At 39.4% G+C, this 17,500-nt stretch overlaps 1 protein-coding gene across 1 annotated transcript in view; it reads right to left on the reverse strand.

The window, feature by feature from the left end:
- Window positions 1-1,243: 1,243 nt before the first annotated feature.
- The window catches only part of LOC122250067 (uncharacterized), a 38,693-nt gene continuing 22,436 nt past the window's right edge, over window positions 1,244-17,500 (reverse strand). The window contains exons 12-25 of the mRNA XM_086547135.1: window positions 17,041-17,118; window positions 16,652-16,754; window positions 16,188-16,468; window positions 15,481-15,676; window positions 14,751-14,923; window positions 14,446-14,575; window positions 14,039-14,190; window positions 13,627-13,713; window positions 13,128-13,249; window positions 12,882-12,988; window positions 12,257-12,499; window positions 11,919-12,101; window positions 6,875-6,978; window positions 1,244-4,689 (exon numbers count right to left, since the gene is read on the reverse strand). Of these exons, the coding sequence (XP_086403261.1) occupies window positions 4,594-4,689; window positions 6,875-6,978; window positions 11,919-12,101; window positions 12,257-12,499; window positions 12,882-12,988; window positions 13,128-13,249; window positions 13,627-13,713; window positions 14,039-14,190; window positions 14,446-14,575; window positions 14,751-14,923; window positions 15,481-15,676; window positions 16,188-16,468; window positions 16,652-16,754; window positions 17,041-17,118 (2,055 nt within the window). The 3' untranslated portion in view covers window positions 1,244-4,593. The remainder of the gene's footprint in view (window positions 4,690-6,874; window positions 6,979-11,918; window positions 12,102-12,256; window positions 12,500-12,881; window positions 12,989-13,127; window positions 13,250-13,626; window positions 13,714-14,038; window positions 14,191-14,445; window positions 14,576-14,750; window positions 14,924-15,480; window positions 15,677-16,187; window positions 16,469-16,651; window positions 16,755-17,040; window positions 17,119-17,500) is intronic.

Here is a 17,500-nt window from a genome sequence, read left to right on the forward strand (position 1 = left end):
TTACACGAAGGCCTGTTCTCCCGTCCATAGAGTAGAAACTACTCAGACCCATGTTCCTTATTAACGATTTGTTGTAATACAAACTATTGGATTCCGAGAAATGCAACAGGTTTTTTTCGTGAGTAAACTAGCCCAGCAACGTAGGACTACCAACGATGGATGCAATGTTGTGCATGTTAAGTATGTCTATTCATTATTTTCAGCAAGATGTTTGGAAGAAGGGCCCTTGGTTGGTTGTTTGGTAACAGTAAAGGTAGGACTACTGTTTATGATTTATGTGTTGCTTAAAACAAATACACCGTATGGCATGTTTCGGATACAAGAGTCGAAACTAACGGTTCATACATTGGCGACGCTGAGTGGTGGACCGAGTCTGGTCAATCCTTTTTGAGTTCTATTTAAGTTCCTTTTAGAGTTCTATAAAAAAAAATGAAAAGGGATGTCTTTGTCCTTGTTTAGGCATCATTTTGACCGATGGGGACGCGACTGGTTTCATATTAATAAGATCGTGGTCGAGACATGATTATCCTATTTTTCTTCGATTTCGATCTTGTATTCAAGTTTGGACTCAGTCTGTGTAAATCAGCAAAAACTTTACCTTTACAAGAAAAAATATGCTAATAATGAACGGCGTTGCCATCTTCCTCGGTTAAAAATTACGTACGAAACTGACCGAAATAAAAATGCAAATATAAACTAAAGTTTATCATTTGACAATCAGTCTATTGCCTCGCTCATCCCTACTCAAGAGTGCGTGTGCGTATGCATGTGGATGGGTGTGCGCGTGCCCGTATATATATGGATGGTTGTATGCGTGGGCGTGATAATAGTGTATGAGAATGTCTATAGGACTTCATTATAGTACCATTATAAAGATATCGGTTTGTTTCTGAATATCTCAACATAAAAACCCGGAGATATAGATTATTATACTCTGCAAAGTCCGTTCTCAGTCACTTACTTCGACTTTCATGAGTATTTTGTATTACATTTGTTAGTGTATACAAATGTTCTCGTAGCCTCTAGATTTTAGATGCTTTCAATATATTTCTCCTCGTTAATCTTTGAATATCTTATGCTTGTAGATGAAAAGATGTCGAGCATTGTTTTACTTTGTTAATATGTTTTAAGCAATAATTTAATAGATTCAGATATTAATCATGTATCTGAACACGGACTTTCCATGGTCACATGTACACCAAAAATACACTACAATCACAGGAAAATAAAAATCCAGTATCGCTTTGCTGATGGAATTTTATTTTTTTAGCATTTCTAAATAAAGAAGAAATACTGAAATTATTATTTCTTGATCCTTTTCTAGTTGAAAGGTACGCATAAACTAAACCAAAATAACGATTCAATGGCTAACGTAGCGCTGACGATACGTTAGGGTTGACCGAAGGTGCGATGTTGGTGACAGAGGCAAGTTGTTGTCAATAACCAGTGAAAAGCAATATGCAATGAGCTTAATAACACTGCAGGAATTTCTCTTCACTTAAAATCTCGTCGATCTTCAACACAGCTTCCATAATCACTCTGATCATTTAACGCGCATAAGCTGTAACACATCAGTGGTCTACGGTCTCTTCACGAGTGTCGTTTCATCTGTTAAAAGTTGTACCCAGTAATGACGCACCTCCGGTCTGATGTAAACATGCATTATTTTTTACGATATTCCACGTCGTTTCTTCACTTCTGAGCAGTGAATACTCTTCTTTGCATTGATCTACTTCAATCGTATTTTTTTTATTTACTTTTTTAAAAACAAATCGCCGAAGGAGCACTAAACCTGATTTTCCTATGGATGATACATTTTTCATATGGCTAATGGAGATCACTTTAATTTAAGTAGGCCATCTTAGGTCTCCTTCGGAGGGTGACGTGGTCAGTATTTCGGAGACAAGTTTGAAGTTTATATTCCGTAATTAAGTCCCCAAATCTGTTGCCTCTGTTGCAATCTGGCCTGAAGTTCTTGGCTGGTTTGATATATTTCTCGTGTATAAGGATCTTATCGTAATTTTTAAAGTTAATTCAAGTCAATTTACTGATATTTCAAACTTGAAATACAAATATATCATGTTTATAGGTGAACGACAGCATTAGATTTCCTCTTTCCTGTAATACTGTAATCCACCATGGGGGAAATTTTTGTGAGAAGAAAATCAAAATCAAAACATTAAACCAAACTTAGACATTATCTCTGCTTTCACATTAAACGTTCTTTAATCGTCTTTCAAACTGGGATATACTGTGCTGTTTGTGTTTGTGAAAAAACAACCAAGCACTCCAGGCCAGGGGTACAACTCTGTCACCATAGATCCTCCTGAACTTCAGAGCATCATTTCCATCAGATGGGTTGTGCTAAGCTTCCTCCATGGTTTAACACATGTTCCCTTTTTGTCTGTCTGGAAATGAGTTCTGGAACTAGAGTTTTTGTCTGTAAGGCTAAATTCCAAAAGGAATGCCTCTTAAATGATCTTAAATAAGAGCTCAAAGTTAATAGTCCCATTTAAAAGTAACTATACCAACCATTTCCTTCTGGATTTCCCTTATATAATTCCTACCCAGACTTGGGAGGTACAGATATACTGTTGACAGACTTGTGTTAAGGAATGTTTTAGGTTGCCACATATGGGACAATATAGACTATGAGACACAACAATGAACTGGGAAGTTCCAGCAAACAGCAGTCAACACAGGTCATGGCATTAATTTGAGAAAGTGCTGCTTAGCAGCACACATTCTATAAGGGGCACTAAATGCATGTGCCAATATCATAAGCATGTAGAACATACTCTTTTACAATCAATAATACATCAAAATTGAATACAAATCGCACTGACAAAAGAAAAAAATCTATACACATAGATGCCATGCATCCATCACACTAACAATTGCATCACAATACTCATACTCTCACACACACACACTTGTGACAAAATATCAGTGAAGACCCTTGGGAGACACATAAAACTAAACTCCTTCTTTTGATCAAAAATGATAATTATGTTCTGAGAGAACCCAAGGACCAATATCGCTGATCTTAACACTTCACACTACACAGCAAGTTCAAAGTGGTCAGGGAGTTTAAACCCAAGTTAGAAGCCTCAGGAGGAGAGGCTGCAAGGAGTTAATTCTTGTGCAATAAACTCCATGATCCCAATGCATCTACAGTATTTGAGCTTTTATGAGCTAGAGAAAATGAAACACATACACAATAACACATGAACAAATATCTCTCTTCTACACAACACAACTTTGTACAGTGGTTTATACTTACAAATCTAGCAAGCAGGACTTTTTTTTTAATCACCTATTTCTGCATCAGCGTCCCTTAATGTGACAGAGAATATTTCAACTTCAAACAAACAGTCATTCATTCACAAAAACTCATTCATTCTCCCACTCAGTCACAATGTGCATATATACATATAGATTCCCACATAATAAACATGCTCATACAATTCAACCTCACACAAACGTCCCAACATAAGCACCATTATTCCACATTCTTCAGCCTACATTCATAGTATGATTCACCCCACCATTACTTGTTTAATTAATGCATCCCTTAGGAACTACAGTCTTTACAAAAATACTTTATTATTACGTCCTTCAGTCTTACTCTTAAACATAAATGTATGTGACAAGCACATAAATATCACACTTAACATTTGGTTTTGTAAAAAAATAATAAACACCTCATTGTATGACTTACATGTAACTGCTAAGTGAAAAATAAAATAGTGGTATCTTGAAACGGCACAGACGTCACTCATCTGTGTTTCTGGTCACCAATTGTGGGGTGCAGACGGGAGAGGAGAGGAATGGGACGCTCAAATAATTTCACTGTCATTAGTCATCTCACGCTACACTTCAGTCACATGGCGTCAACACTGATAACACTAATTATACCTCTTGTCCTTAATGATAAATGTCTTTTGGACTTTTGTCCTCATCTCTTTTTGTACAATAAACGTGTTTTCTTACAGATCACAACACTACAGAAAGTAACAGCTTCAGCACTTTAGCGTCTTGAAGCAACTTTATTATTGAGGTACAGACTGAAATACCGCACTATGACGAATACAGATTCTCTTTCTATGCCAACCAAACAATGATCGGACACCACTCTCAGTACACTAGTTAAAATGGCGAGAACAGCATTTTTCTGACCTATAGAAGGGCAGGTACGGGGACAGCAGTTCATTATAAACATAACGCAATGGTTGCTTTAAATTCATAATGTATATATATTCATATATATGCTTTGTATATACAGGCACACCTGCTTTCAAAATAAATACCAGTTTCATAAGAGTAACACGTCTTAAATCAGCATATTTTTAAAGGAAAACAGGTGCCTTCAGTCCCCAATCCACAAATGCAATCCTTATAAAATAAAGTAGATTTTTCTGGTTAAATTTATCAACACAAAACACTTGTTACTCTTGTCAATGTTTCAAAGCTTGTCAGGAAGAACAGCAGCCAATATTTAGGGTTTGTGGTGGAAGATAATGACTCGGAATATGTTTTGATCGAGTGGCAAGGTACTGTGTATCTTTTTACTAAGACAGTACTAGAGCAGTCTCAATTTGGGACGGCCTGAGTCTGCTGGAGCCTCTCGACCTCCTCCAGGCTCAACACCTTGCCACCGGGGAGTTCAGGCAAACCTCCAGCCTGTACCTGTTAAAACATGACATTCTATCAAGTAACTCTGCATGCTATACAGCTGATTGTACAGTCAGACCTGTCTCTTAAGAAGAGACACACGCACACACGCACACACCCACACACACACACATGCACACAATTATATATCTATGGATAAATATCTCAACAAAAACATACTGTAGCTCACAAAAATATCCTTATGAGAAATCTTCAGTTACTGAATGGTCTTGAATCTCAAGTATCAGCTATTTATAATTACTGACAACTCATAATCAAAATGTACACTGTCTGGAAGAGAGAACTCACAGCTACATGGAATAACTTATGAGGTCCTTTTTATACAATGAAAATTACTTATCCTATTATCCAGTTTAGTTTGTAATAAATTCCTTAATTCAAATATCTTGCCAAAAAATTTAGTTTTTATCCAACTAAAAGCATTTTAAGCAGGGAATCCACTTGCTAACAAATCTAAGAAATATAAAGAATTTTGTTTAACATTTTAAGTGTGGTCCTTAAGTGACTTGACTTATGCTTGCCAAGTCCTAAGATGTACCACCTCCATTGTATAAGTGTTGTTACTACCTTGGAATCTTCTGAATGTGCGTTTTGGCTTGAAACTAATATTTTATCACACAAAGTCAATGTTTCACAGTATTTGTCTCTCATTGTATGACAATTCTAAAACAATCAAAATGTGCTATAAATGAAAAGGAAAGAAATATTTTCCATAAAATAAAAATTTCTTTTATAAACCATATCAATATCACATCACAAGTTACCACTGACTTTTTAAATGGACTCTTGCTGCTAAACAATCACTCAAAATACAGATTATGCCTAATATCCAATTAAATAAACTTTACCTAATGTGGAATAACTGTGCAACCATAATGAAAGGTTAATAGCCCAAAATAGGACAACGTCATATTGTCGCCGTTTACATAGCACTTCATGCTCCAGAAAAGCCAACAAATCTCAAACATTCTGGAAAGTTTTAGTTACACTTTTGGAAGCACAGTATATACACCTAGGAGTGAATCTGTTTTTATAATGATTAAAATAGATATACTTACTCAGGACATATTCTGCATAAGAGGCTTGCATTTTATATATCCATCTTCAGTATTCACACTTACTATAGCTATCTGAACAAGTTAACACCCCTACGCAAAACCCATAAGGATCATATCTAAGCCAAGAACGCTATATTACTCGAGTTTCTCAACTTCATAATCCCCTGCTTAAAATGCTTAATCATTAAATTGCAATTATTTCCTGTATTTCTCTGAGAAGCATCAAAGCAACCATATCAAAAAATAATTCCCCAAAACCGAAGACAATGCCATTGGAATAACACACGAGAATACTTTCCATTGTACAGTAACTCCCGAAAGCATCTTCAAAAGAATCTGCCGTGCAATTTGAAGCTCTGTGTAATGCTATTTGAACCCTTGCCTGCCTCACACTACACCATTCCCTGATCTTGATATTATTTTGAGAGATAGTATAGACCATTTGAAGGTGTAGATACACTATGTTATCCAAGCATTTGTCAAACTTTGGGTAGCCTTGGAACTGAGGCTACAGTTCCTGCAGTTGGATAATCATACATTCCATTATATGTAAAGTAACAGGTGAATGAACTCGTATACCATATCCAATATCTGCTCAAACTAGATCCACTCACACAAATACACACATTCATTCACTCATTTCTCTCTCAATATATACATACCCATATATGTACATCAACATGTGTATGTATGTGTGTATGTATGTGTGTATGTGGGTGCGTGTGCATATGTTTGTATATGTACACGGGTGTATGTGTAAATGTAAATGTGTAAATGTAAGTGTGTAAATGTAAATGTACATTTATATTTACAATTATGCATGTATATAGAAAAGCAAGTCAGTGACATATCAGAGTAAAATAAGTGACAAAACCTAGAGGGAAAACAAATTTAGACCATTATCAATGGGTTACTATAGCAAAACAAACAAAAAATCATAAATGAATAGAACAAATAATAACAATGATGATGATCATAATGATAATAATAATAACAACAATAACAACAACACTGATAATAACTGACAAAATCTAGAATTAGTACATAAACAAAGAGGTGACCATTCTAGTTTTCTAGTGCATACAAGAAAATCATATTAGCTTTCATTACTGACTCCATACCTGTGCCATGATATCTCGATTAAAGAACTGTAATAGGTTATTAACAGGAGAGCTTCGGTGTGAAGTACCACCCATAGACATCAATGGGACATGCAATCCACCATCTGGAAGTGAAAATTTTCCTTTAGTACTAAAACCTCTTTAACAAACTACTACAAAATACAAACACCTACATCTGAAAACACAATAATCTAAATAAATTCACCTTCTAGTCTAGTTTTAACAGTGCTATTTTTTCTTCTTCTTTCTCTTCTCCATTTTATGCTGGACCTACTGCTTAACCCTAGTCTACACACATTACATTTTAGCAAGAAACCAGAGAAACCGTTTACTATCTGCCATTACACACTAATGATGGTAAACGATATCTGTGGCTATACAATATATTCCTAGAATTAGGATTCTCAAATATGTACCGTTTTTTATATCAAATTAGAATTAGCATCTCTACAATTCGTAAAAAAAAATCAACATAACATAAATTTTGCATTACTTTTGAAGGACATATTTTACATGAATTATATTAGGAGCGTTTAAAGGTATTACTTGGAATTTTACTGAAGAGGATCAGGGAGTAAGGAGGTAAGGATGCACAATGAATTTAAAGATAAAATTTTTAAGGTGACTAAAAACTGTTGTTCATTGCTTGCAAAAACTACTAAGAAAGTGTTATCAGATACTATACTACTACACCTTTTCTTTTGAAAACAACAACAGCAACAGAAGGACACTCAAAAAGTAAAGTATTAATTTCATATACAACCAATACATTTAACCTATGCTATATAGCTGCTGTAGTATATACCAGCCAAAACTAAAAACTAAAACCAGCAGGAGGTAGATTTAAACCCACATATCAAAATATTACTTAATATGTTACAGCAAATCGACTCGATGCTAATCCTACATGACGATCCTGAATGAGAAGGGTTAGGCACCTTTGACTTGTCTTACAAGATCTTATTCTTATACAAGTTTTCATAGAAAATACATCACATTTCAATTCTAAACCAGAAATTTACCAACCACTCAACAGTCACTGCAACAGCCAATCAATTTTGGAAACTCCATTTAGTCAGGGGGAAGGGGTTGAAAAATGTGTATATGTAGGTGTGGGGGTGTGTAGGTGTGGGGGTGTATAGGTGTGGGGGTGTATAGGTATGGGGGTGTGGGTGTGTGTAGATGTGGGGGTGTATGAGGGGTGCAGATGTGTGGAGGGGTGTATGGGGGGTGCAGATGTGTGGAGGGGTGTGTGGGGGGTGCAGATGTGTGTAGGGGTGTGTGGGGGGTGCAGATGTGTGTAGGGGTGTGTGGGGTGTGTAGGTGTGTGTGTGGGGTGTGTAGGTGTGTGTGTGGGGTGTGTGTGTGTGTGTGGGGGGTGTAGGTGTGTGTGGGTGTGTAGCTGTAGGTGTAGGTGTGTGTGGGGGTGTAGGGGGTGTGTAGGGGTGTGTGGGGTGTGTAGGTGTGTGTGTGGGGTGTGTAGGTGTGTGTGTGGGGTGTGTAGGTGTGTGTGTGTGGGGTGTGTAGGTGTGTGTGTGTGGGGTGTGTAGGTGTGTGTGTGTGGGGTGTGTAGGTGTGTGTGTGTGGGGTGTGTAGGTGTGTGTGTGTGGGGTGTGTAGGTGTGTGTGTGTGGGGTGTGTGGGTGTGTGTGTGTGTGTGTGGGGTGTGTGGGTGTGTGTGTGTGGGGTGTGTAGGTGTGTGTGTGTGGGGTGTGTAGGTGTGTGTGTGGGGTGTGTAGGTGTGTGTGTGGGGTGTGTAGGTGTGTGTGTGGGGTGTGTAGGTGTGTGTGTGGGGTGTGTAGGTGTGTGTGTGGGGTGTGTAGGTGTGTGTGTGGGGTGTGTAGGTGTGTGTGTGGGGTGTGTAGGTGTGTGTAGGTGTGTGTGTAGGTGTGTGTAGGTGTGTGTGTGTGTGTGTGTGGGTGTGTGTGTGTGGGTGTGGGTGTGTGTGGGTGTGTGTGTGTGGGTGTGGGTGTGTGTGGGTGTGTAGCTGTAGGTGTGGGTGTGTGTGGGTGTGTAGCTGTAAGTGTAGGTGTGTGTGGGTGTGTAGCTGTAAGTGTAGGTGTGTGTGGGTGTGTAGCTGTAAGTGTAGGTGTGTGTGGGTGTGTAGCTGTAAGTGTAGGTGTGTGTGGGTGTGTAGCTGTAAGTGTAGGTGTGTGTGGGTGTAGGTGTGTGTGTGGGTGTGTGTGGGTGTGTGTGTGGGGTGTGTAGGTGGATGTGTGTGTGGGTGGTGTGTGTGTGTGTGTGTGTGGGTGTGTAGGTGTGGGTGTGTGTGTGGGTGTGTAGCTGTAGGTGGTTTGTGTGTGGGTGTGTAGCTGTAGGTGTAGGTTTGTGTGTGGGTGTGTAGCTGTAGGTGTAGTTGTGTGTGGGTGTGTAGGTGTAGGTGTGTGTGGGTGGTTGTGGTAGGTGTGTGGTGTGTGTGGGGTGGGTAGGTGTGGTGGGGGGGTGTGTAGGTGTGTGTGGGGTGGTGGTGTGTGTGGTTGGTGTGTGTGTGGGTGGTGTGTGTTGTGGGTGTTGGGGTGTAGGTGTAGGTTTGGTGTGGTGGGTGGGTTGGTGTGGGTGTGTGGTGTGTAGGTGTGTGTGGTTGTGGTGGGTGTAGTAGTGGTGGTGTGTGTGTGGGTGTGGTGTGAGAGACGTTGTGTAGGTGTTGTGGTGTGGGTGGGTGTGTTGTGGTGTGTGTGTTGGTGTAGTTGTGGTGGTGGTGTGTGGGTGGTGTGTGTGGGTGTGTGTGTGTGTTTGGTTGTGTAGTGTTGTGGTGTGTGTGTGTGTGTAGGTGTAGGTGTGTGTGTGTGGGTGTGTAGCTGTAGGTGTATGTGTGTGTGTGGGTGTGTAGCTGTAGGTGTAGGTGTGTGTGTGGGTGTGTAGGTGTAGGTGTAGGGATGTGTAGCTGCAGGTACAGGTGTGGGGATGTATAGGTGTGGGGTTGTGTAGGTGTGGGGATGTGTCTAGCGTGTGAGTGAGAGTGAGTGAGTGTGGGTACGTCTGCGTGAGAGAGTGAGTGTAAGTGTGAGTGTGGGTATGTGTCTAGGTGGGGTGTAAAGTATGAGCTAGTGTATGGTATATGTGGGTGTAAGTATGAGCTAGTGTATGGTACATGTGGGTGTAAGTATGAGCTAGTGTATGGTACATGTGGGTGTAAGTATGAGCTAGTGTATGGTACATGTGGGTGTAAGTATGAGCTAGTGTATGGTACATGTGGGTGTAAGTGTGGGCTAGTGTATGGTACATGTGGGTGTAAGTATGAGCTAGTGTATGGTACATGTGGGTGTAAGTATGAGCTAGTGTATGGTACATGTGGGTGTAAGTATGAGCTAGTGTATGGTACATGTGGGTGTAAGTGTGGGCTGGTGTATGGTACATGTGGGTGTAAGTGTGGGTTAGGGTATGGTACATGTGGGTGTAAGTGTGGGTTAGGGTATGGTACATGTGGGTGTAAGTGTGGGTTAGGGTATGGTACATGTGGGTGTAAGTGTGGGTTAGGGTATGGTACATGTGGGTGTAAGTGTGGGTTAGGGTATGGTACATGTGGGTGTAAGTGTGGGTTAGGGTATGGTACATGTGGGTGTAAGTGTGGGTTAGGGTATGGTACATGTGGGTGTAAGTGTGGGTTAGGGTATGGTACATGTGGGTGTAAGTGTGGGCTAGAGTATGGTACATGTGGGTGTAAGTGTGGGTATGGTACATGTGGGTGCAAGTGTAAGCAAGTGTATGGCACACATGGGTGTAAGTATGGGCAAGTGTATGGTGTGGTTGTAAGTGTAGGCAAGTGTATGATTTATGTGGGGTGTAAATATGGGCAAGTGTATAGCACATGTGGGTTTGAGTGTGCCTAACTGTACTGTACATGTTGGTTGAAGTTTGAGACAGTGTACATGTGTGTGGATTTAAGTATGGGTAAGTGTACATGGGGATGTGAATGATTGTACATGGGGGTGTGGGTGAATGCACGTTGGGGTGTGGGTGAACACATGGAGTGTGTGGGTAGATAAACATGAAGGCTGGGCAAGTGTAGGCAAGCAAGTTTGTGAGTAAATGTATGCAAGTTTAAGTGTGTGGGCGAATGTAAATGTCCATGTGTTTATATGCTCTTAGGTCAGTGTACACGAGTGTCTGTGTGTGTATGTTCTTGTTTCTGTGTGCCCTTATGTCTGTGAGCATGTGTGCGCATGTGCATGTGCAAGTGCGTGTCGTTTCTTATGTAATCACACACGAGCAGACACACTTGAACACACCCTAAAGTTCCCACACAGTGCATGTGTGTGTCTGCAAAATATTACAGTTGCAACTTTCTTACTATTACTTTGTTAAATATGGACATAGGACAAGCATTAGAAAGGTAGTGGTGAACTGAAGCAGCTTTTTTTTTTCTTTTTTTTTAGAGGAAGTTTACATCACTTTTCACTAGTCTGTAATTACTATACTTTTCTTAACCTTGAAGTAAAAAAAAAATATACATATAGATATATATATATATATATATATATATATATATATATATATATATATATTTATATATATATATATAATGTATTTTTCTTCAAATGATATCACTACAACTATCAATTAAGAACTGTCAGCAAATTTAGGGCTTCCTTGGTATGTATGAAAGCTCTTTTGGACTTGGACTAACTAGTAATGTCCTACCCTCCTACCACATTTTTTCTTTCAACTCTTATTTTCTAACATTTTTGACAGATGAGACTATATTAACAAAGCTGATATTAACACAATATGAAATCTACACCCACATGTTAAATTTCAGGCTATCAATCAGAATAGACCACATTATATACCAAATAGCACCTACATAAGGGTTCACTTACTTTTAAAAGTGCATGAAAGGAAGAAAATTATATATTGCTAATAATTATACAAATAATGGGTCACCTGAATAATGAATTGCAAACTAAAAATGCTCATTCTGCTGTTTCAACTCCACCTGACCATTGTGTTTTCCTATGAAGCAACATTAAGGAAGTCACGAGTTGCACTGTCATTTGCTTGCGAGTTTGCGTTGTGCATGTGTGTTTGGGGTGTTATTGGGTTACCTGGTTTGTGGTGGTGCAAGGAGGTGGCAGGGGTGTTGTTATTGAGCAGGAGCTGGTGGAGGGGACCAGGGGGGTTGGCGTTGGTCAGTCTGTGGTGTGGGGGTCCCAGGTTACCTGCAGGGGGAGCCTGGCCTCTCATCAGCTGCTGAGTCAATACTGCCTGTGCTTGTGCTGCTTGCAGAGCTGGAACACCAACCAAAACATGTATTAGTTTTTATATGCTGTCACACTATATCAGTCAAGGGAAATGAAGGATAATTTAGCAATACCAAAAGGAACAATTGAATATATTGAAATATATTAATAACAGCTTCCAATAAAAACTATAAAAGGATTACCTCTTATATTGTTAAGGTTTTGCTGATTTCCCCGAGACAGACCTAAGTTTGGTGGTTGCATGGATGAAGAAGGATGTCGCTGGCTAGGAGGGCCCATGTTATGTGGGTTCATGTTCATCATGCCTGGGCCACCACCTCCCATCATCATGGGTCCTTTTCCACTCATCATGGGACCACCAGGAGGCAGTGGAGAGGCACCACGACGCATATCACGTTTGTTATCGACCTTCCCTCGACCTAAAACTACAATAAACTTATATTAACTAAACAGTTCAAGCAACCATAAATGCCTTTATTGATTTGAAAAAAAGAAGTATGTTTAGAAAATGTCTACATACCAATACAAATACTTGAAACATTGAAAATCATTTTGTACAGTTTACAAATTTTCACCTTACAGCAAATTAGTATTATCCACCTAAATGACAATTTCCTTATCTGCTTATCACTGTCAATATCTCACTTTGCCTAACACCATGACCATCTTTTACCCTTATTCTGTCTTTTGATATTTGATTATGTTAGCCTCTTATTTTTTCTAACTTTTCTTGACTGCCTACTTCCCCAGCATGCAGTTCCTTGTTACCCTGAATTTCAGCCCTATCTTCAGCTTATTTTGATCTACCTTGTTGCTGTTGTAGAGGATTTTGAAGTTGCATAGCTGCATTACGTTTCTCCATCTGTTCACGGTTCTTTTCCGAGTCTTTCAGTAGATCTCCAACAATACCAGGACTGGAAAGAAAAAGGCAATTTATTTAATAATATGAAATTCAGATTTTCTACATCTTGAACAAAAAGAACAAGCCAATAGTTATAGTAACCCGTTTCCTTTACAACAAAATGTACCACAAGACGAGACACAGAAGCATACCTTTCAGGTTTGTCAGATCGATCATGACGGTCACGGTCAGCTGTCATCTTCCTCATGACGGAAGTTGGAGTGAATGCCAGTGGTGACTGTGACTTAGCACCAGATTTAATAGGTGAACCGTCCTGGAAAAAAAATCTTAGTAATGAAAATGTATTCCAGCTTGTTGACTACCTTTTGCCAGCAGGGACATGCTAGAATGTTAACCCTTTGGCTGCAGTATTTTTAAATAAGTTTATACAACTTTGTGTCAAGTATTATCATATATGGCCTAGCCCATCCGCGTCTAGGCTTATTGCTTGCCTTGACAGCAAATGACACCATCTGCGACCAATGGGTTAATTGCCTTTTCCTACAAGGGACATTCCAGAATCTTGACAGCCATTTCCTACAAGGGATGCTCTAGAATGCTGATCAGGGGTTCAGGGGTTAAGGAATATGATCAAATATGTAATAATAAGATATAATCTAATCTGGAATAAATTTTTAGAATCATTTTTACCTTTGAAGCAACAGACATTGATCCAACCCCACTGGCACCCACTGGGTTGGGAGATCGTGCCCTCTCAGCTTCACGCTTGCGATGTTTCTGTAACAAGTTTTGTGAATCATGTAAACATATTAATATTTACCTTGCTTTTTCTTTCTCACTCTTTAAATCACTATAAAAAGTAAGGCCTTTTTGTTGTGAAGAGTCCAATGATCCTTTACCTATACTATTTTATTAGCAATTAATAAAATCAGTTTGGTCAACTGTTTTTCAACAATCTATAATAAATAAACCTAAGCTTACAACAAAATCTCATCATGACTTCATTTTTTGAATAGTTATATATCCTGTCTTTGAATTAAGTTCATAAGACTACTCTCCTAAATAGTAATCAATAGCCTTCCCTTGATGAATGACCACAAACCTCTTTAGCTTTCTCCAGTTCTTGTTTCAGAAGTGCTTTTTGCATGATGCTCTGTGTATACACAACAAGTTCCTGATGTGAAGGAGGTCGGCGGGGGGCACCTCCAACATTGCTGACACTGAGGTTGTTCCCAAGGGATCCTCCAGTAAACACTAAAAGGAAAAGGAAAAAATATTAATTTTCAATTATGCCTTATAATAATAATAAACTTATTCTACTGAAAAAAGTCTTACCGGATGACAATTAGGTAGAAAAATACTTGCACACTTGTGGCATAATAAACATCAATCTAAAGAGTAGTTACTAAATTTGGGATGGATATCCACAAATATAATATTTCCCTTGAGGCTTGCAAAAGCTACGTTTCAGGCTGTGATTCATAGCCAAGAACTGTTATTAATACTCACTAAGTGGGGAAAGGCGAGACTGCTGCAGCATGTGAGGATTGAGCATGTTGGAAGCATCAGGGTTGGGGGAGGCCACTCGTGGTGACAGGGATGTATTGCCACTTAGAGATAAGCCTCCACTTACCACTGCCTGAAAACAAACAAAAAAAGGCCCCTTTAAATGTACATATTACAATTTTTTTAATCAAGTAATATGTTGTTGGTAATCTTAATACTCAGAACAATGCTTCATATTAACTAAAAGTCATAGTTCCACCAACTTGAATTCAGTAACACTCAAGCACACCCATTTTTCAAATGCTTACTTGGGGAGTTGGAGAGGGAGTAAGAGTGGCACGGTGAGGCATGATGGGTTGGGTCTGCTGTCCTTTAAGAAATTTCAGAACAGTAAAAATAGCATCTCGCTGGGTTGGTGTGACTGTTCCACTTGACAACTGATTAAGTAGTTGACCAGCTGTTACCTGCCCATTAGCTACCTCTGCATTGAAAGAAAAAATCTATTAGGCACATATCATAACCACACTCTTGGCTTTGCAATATTGTGGTCTTTAAAAACAGGATTGAAATTTGGGATATTTTCAGTCACACTAGATTGTAGCAAATATCCTGTTTTGGAACATCTCTAGTCTTTTTCCCCTAAGTCTTAAAGTATTTTATATCCTTTCACATTCTGATAGCACATAATAATGTACCAAGTCTCCATCACTTTAACCCAGTCACGACGGGGGCATTCCAGCCTTGCATGTTACAATGCTCTCGAACGCATAGGCCTAAATCAGTTAAATAAACGACACCGTATGGCGTCACCCAGCGAACGGGCCTTGAATGCGCGGTACCGTAGTGTACCACCCGTTCAGAGAGGGTTAATCATTGTCATTTTCAATGTGTCAATAACTAAATTTGAAATTGTTTAACATGAAGTCCTGGGAAAAATATAAATCAATATAAATTTAGACTGAACTTAAAACTGTTAAAAGATGTAATGTAAGCCTCAAAACACACAAGATTACAGTTCTTCCAAATGTATGGACTTACTCTGCAACAGACTCTGCACATCTGGGCGTAATAAAGCATCACGCAGGACTTGGTCTTGAGGCTGTGGTGAGGGACTAACACTCATGCGGCCAAGACCTCCCATGAGCTGCTTGATCGGGTCAAGTTGCTGCTGCTGTTGCTGTTGTTGCTGCTGTTGCTGTTGTTGCTGCTGCTGCTGCTGTTGCTGTTGAAGGGTCTGAAAATACAAATGAATTTTTTTCTAAGGTCAAAATTAAACTGCATACACTGCTACATAATGTTCCTAAAAAAGAAGCAAGCCACTATATCCAACCATTTACAGACACTGTCAACCCAAACTTTCTTTCTCCTTTGATTACTGAAGATAAAATCTTTTCTCCACAGTAAAACAAATATAAAAAAAAAGTTTGTAACAAATATCTGCTTGTGTCATAATCATATTACATCATATAAATCCTAACAACAGATAAATAATTTCAAGATTCATTAATGTTCTAAACACATTAACCCACTTACGACGGGGCCCAATGCCGGAATGTCTCTGTGGGGCGTTCGTATTATTAGGCTAAATCAATTAATGGTGGCCACATTTCTGAGCGCCTAGCCACTGGGCTTTTGAATGAGCGGTACAGTACTGTACCACCCGTCCAGAGAGGGTTAACTTCAGTGCCCTAAATAACAAACCTAATATAAAGTATAAACTGTATAAAAGAAATCCTTTTTTTTACCTGTTGCAGAAGCTGTTGTCTCTTCTGTTGTTGTTGCTGCTGTTGCTGCTGCTGCTGTTGCTGCTGTTGGGCTTGGAACAATTTCAAGATGACATCCTGAGTTGGAGGTCCCTGCCCAGGCATCTGTTGCATGCTAGGTGGTGGTTGTGTATGTGGTACCATGCTCGGAGGTGGCACACTCAGGTTAGGTACAGATAGAGGAGGCATATTTCTAGGCTGCTGATGTGGCGGTGGCTGACTCTGTTGTTGCCCAGGACTACCAGCATTACCTTTCATAAACACTGAAAGTATTTACATCTGGTTAAATGAAGCCCTCATAGTCAGTCGTTTTAACACAAATTCCACAGAATTCTCACATCCTACATTGCATTCAAAATTGAAAGCAGCCCAAATTTTTTTTTTTTAAATAGAAGAAAAAGATGTATATATCCAACTGCCTCACCGCAGGACTTTCAAACACTTACTAGCAATGAGATCATTTTCAGTAGGAGCATTAGGTAGGGCTGGCTGTAGGGACATGGAAGTTGGCTTGTCTCCACCACCGTCTTTCATTCCTCCATTCAATAACTGGAATCAAATTTCATTAATCATTTTAAAAAATCAATCATATCTATTCTGCCATACTAATCTCCTTTATAACTTCCCAATTATCTATGGTGGGTTATGGGTATAAAAGAAGGAAAATGCAAAAAAGCAATAAAGTTTTAAGCAGAGAAATATCAATCACCAGTACATAAATAAACTAATCTGTTTAAGCTTCCAGAACAGCAAAAGATGGAAGAACACAAGTCTAAAAAAAAAAAAAAAAAATGATAAAATGCAATGCTGGGCGACAGCCATGTTGACAATTTACCTTCATCAACACATTTTCCTTGGAGTAATTCTTGTGCTCTGCTCTGGTGGAACCCTGAGTTGTAGTGACCTGTGAGAGCTGAGAGAACATTCATACATCACAGTATCTGGCAGAAGACTAGCGTGGCACAAGCAGACTAAGAATTTTAAAAGTATTTCTACCTTTCAAAGAACTTGACTTACAAGAGTTGTAAGATTGATTGAGTGAGTGTGTCTGTGAGTGAGTGTGTCTGTGAGTGAGTGTGTCTGTGAGTGAGTGTGTCTGTGAGTGAGTGTGTCTGTGAGTGAGTGTGTCTGTGAGTGAGTGTGTCTGTGAGTGAGTGTGTCTGTGAGTGAGTGTGTCTGTGAGTGAGTGTGAGTGAGTGTGTCTGTGAGTGAGTGTGTCTGTGAGTGAGTGTGTCTGTGAGTGAGTGTGTCTGTGAGTGAGTGTGTCTGTGAGTGAGTGTGTCTGTGAGTGAGTG

The sequence above is a fragment of the Penaeus japonicus genome, unplaced genomic scaffold (genome assembly GCF_977035675.1).
Source record: "Penaeus japonicus unplaced genomic scaffold, GWHDUDI00000001_assembly GWHDUDI00000019, whole genome shotgun sequence".
Lineage (NCBI taxonomy): Eukaryota > Metazoa > Arthropoda > Malacostraca > Decapoda > Penaeidae > Penaeus > Penaeus japonicus.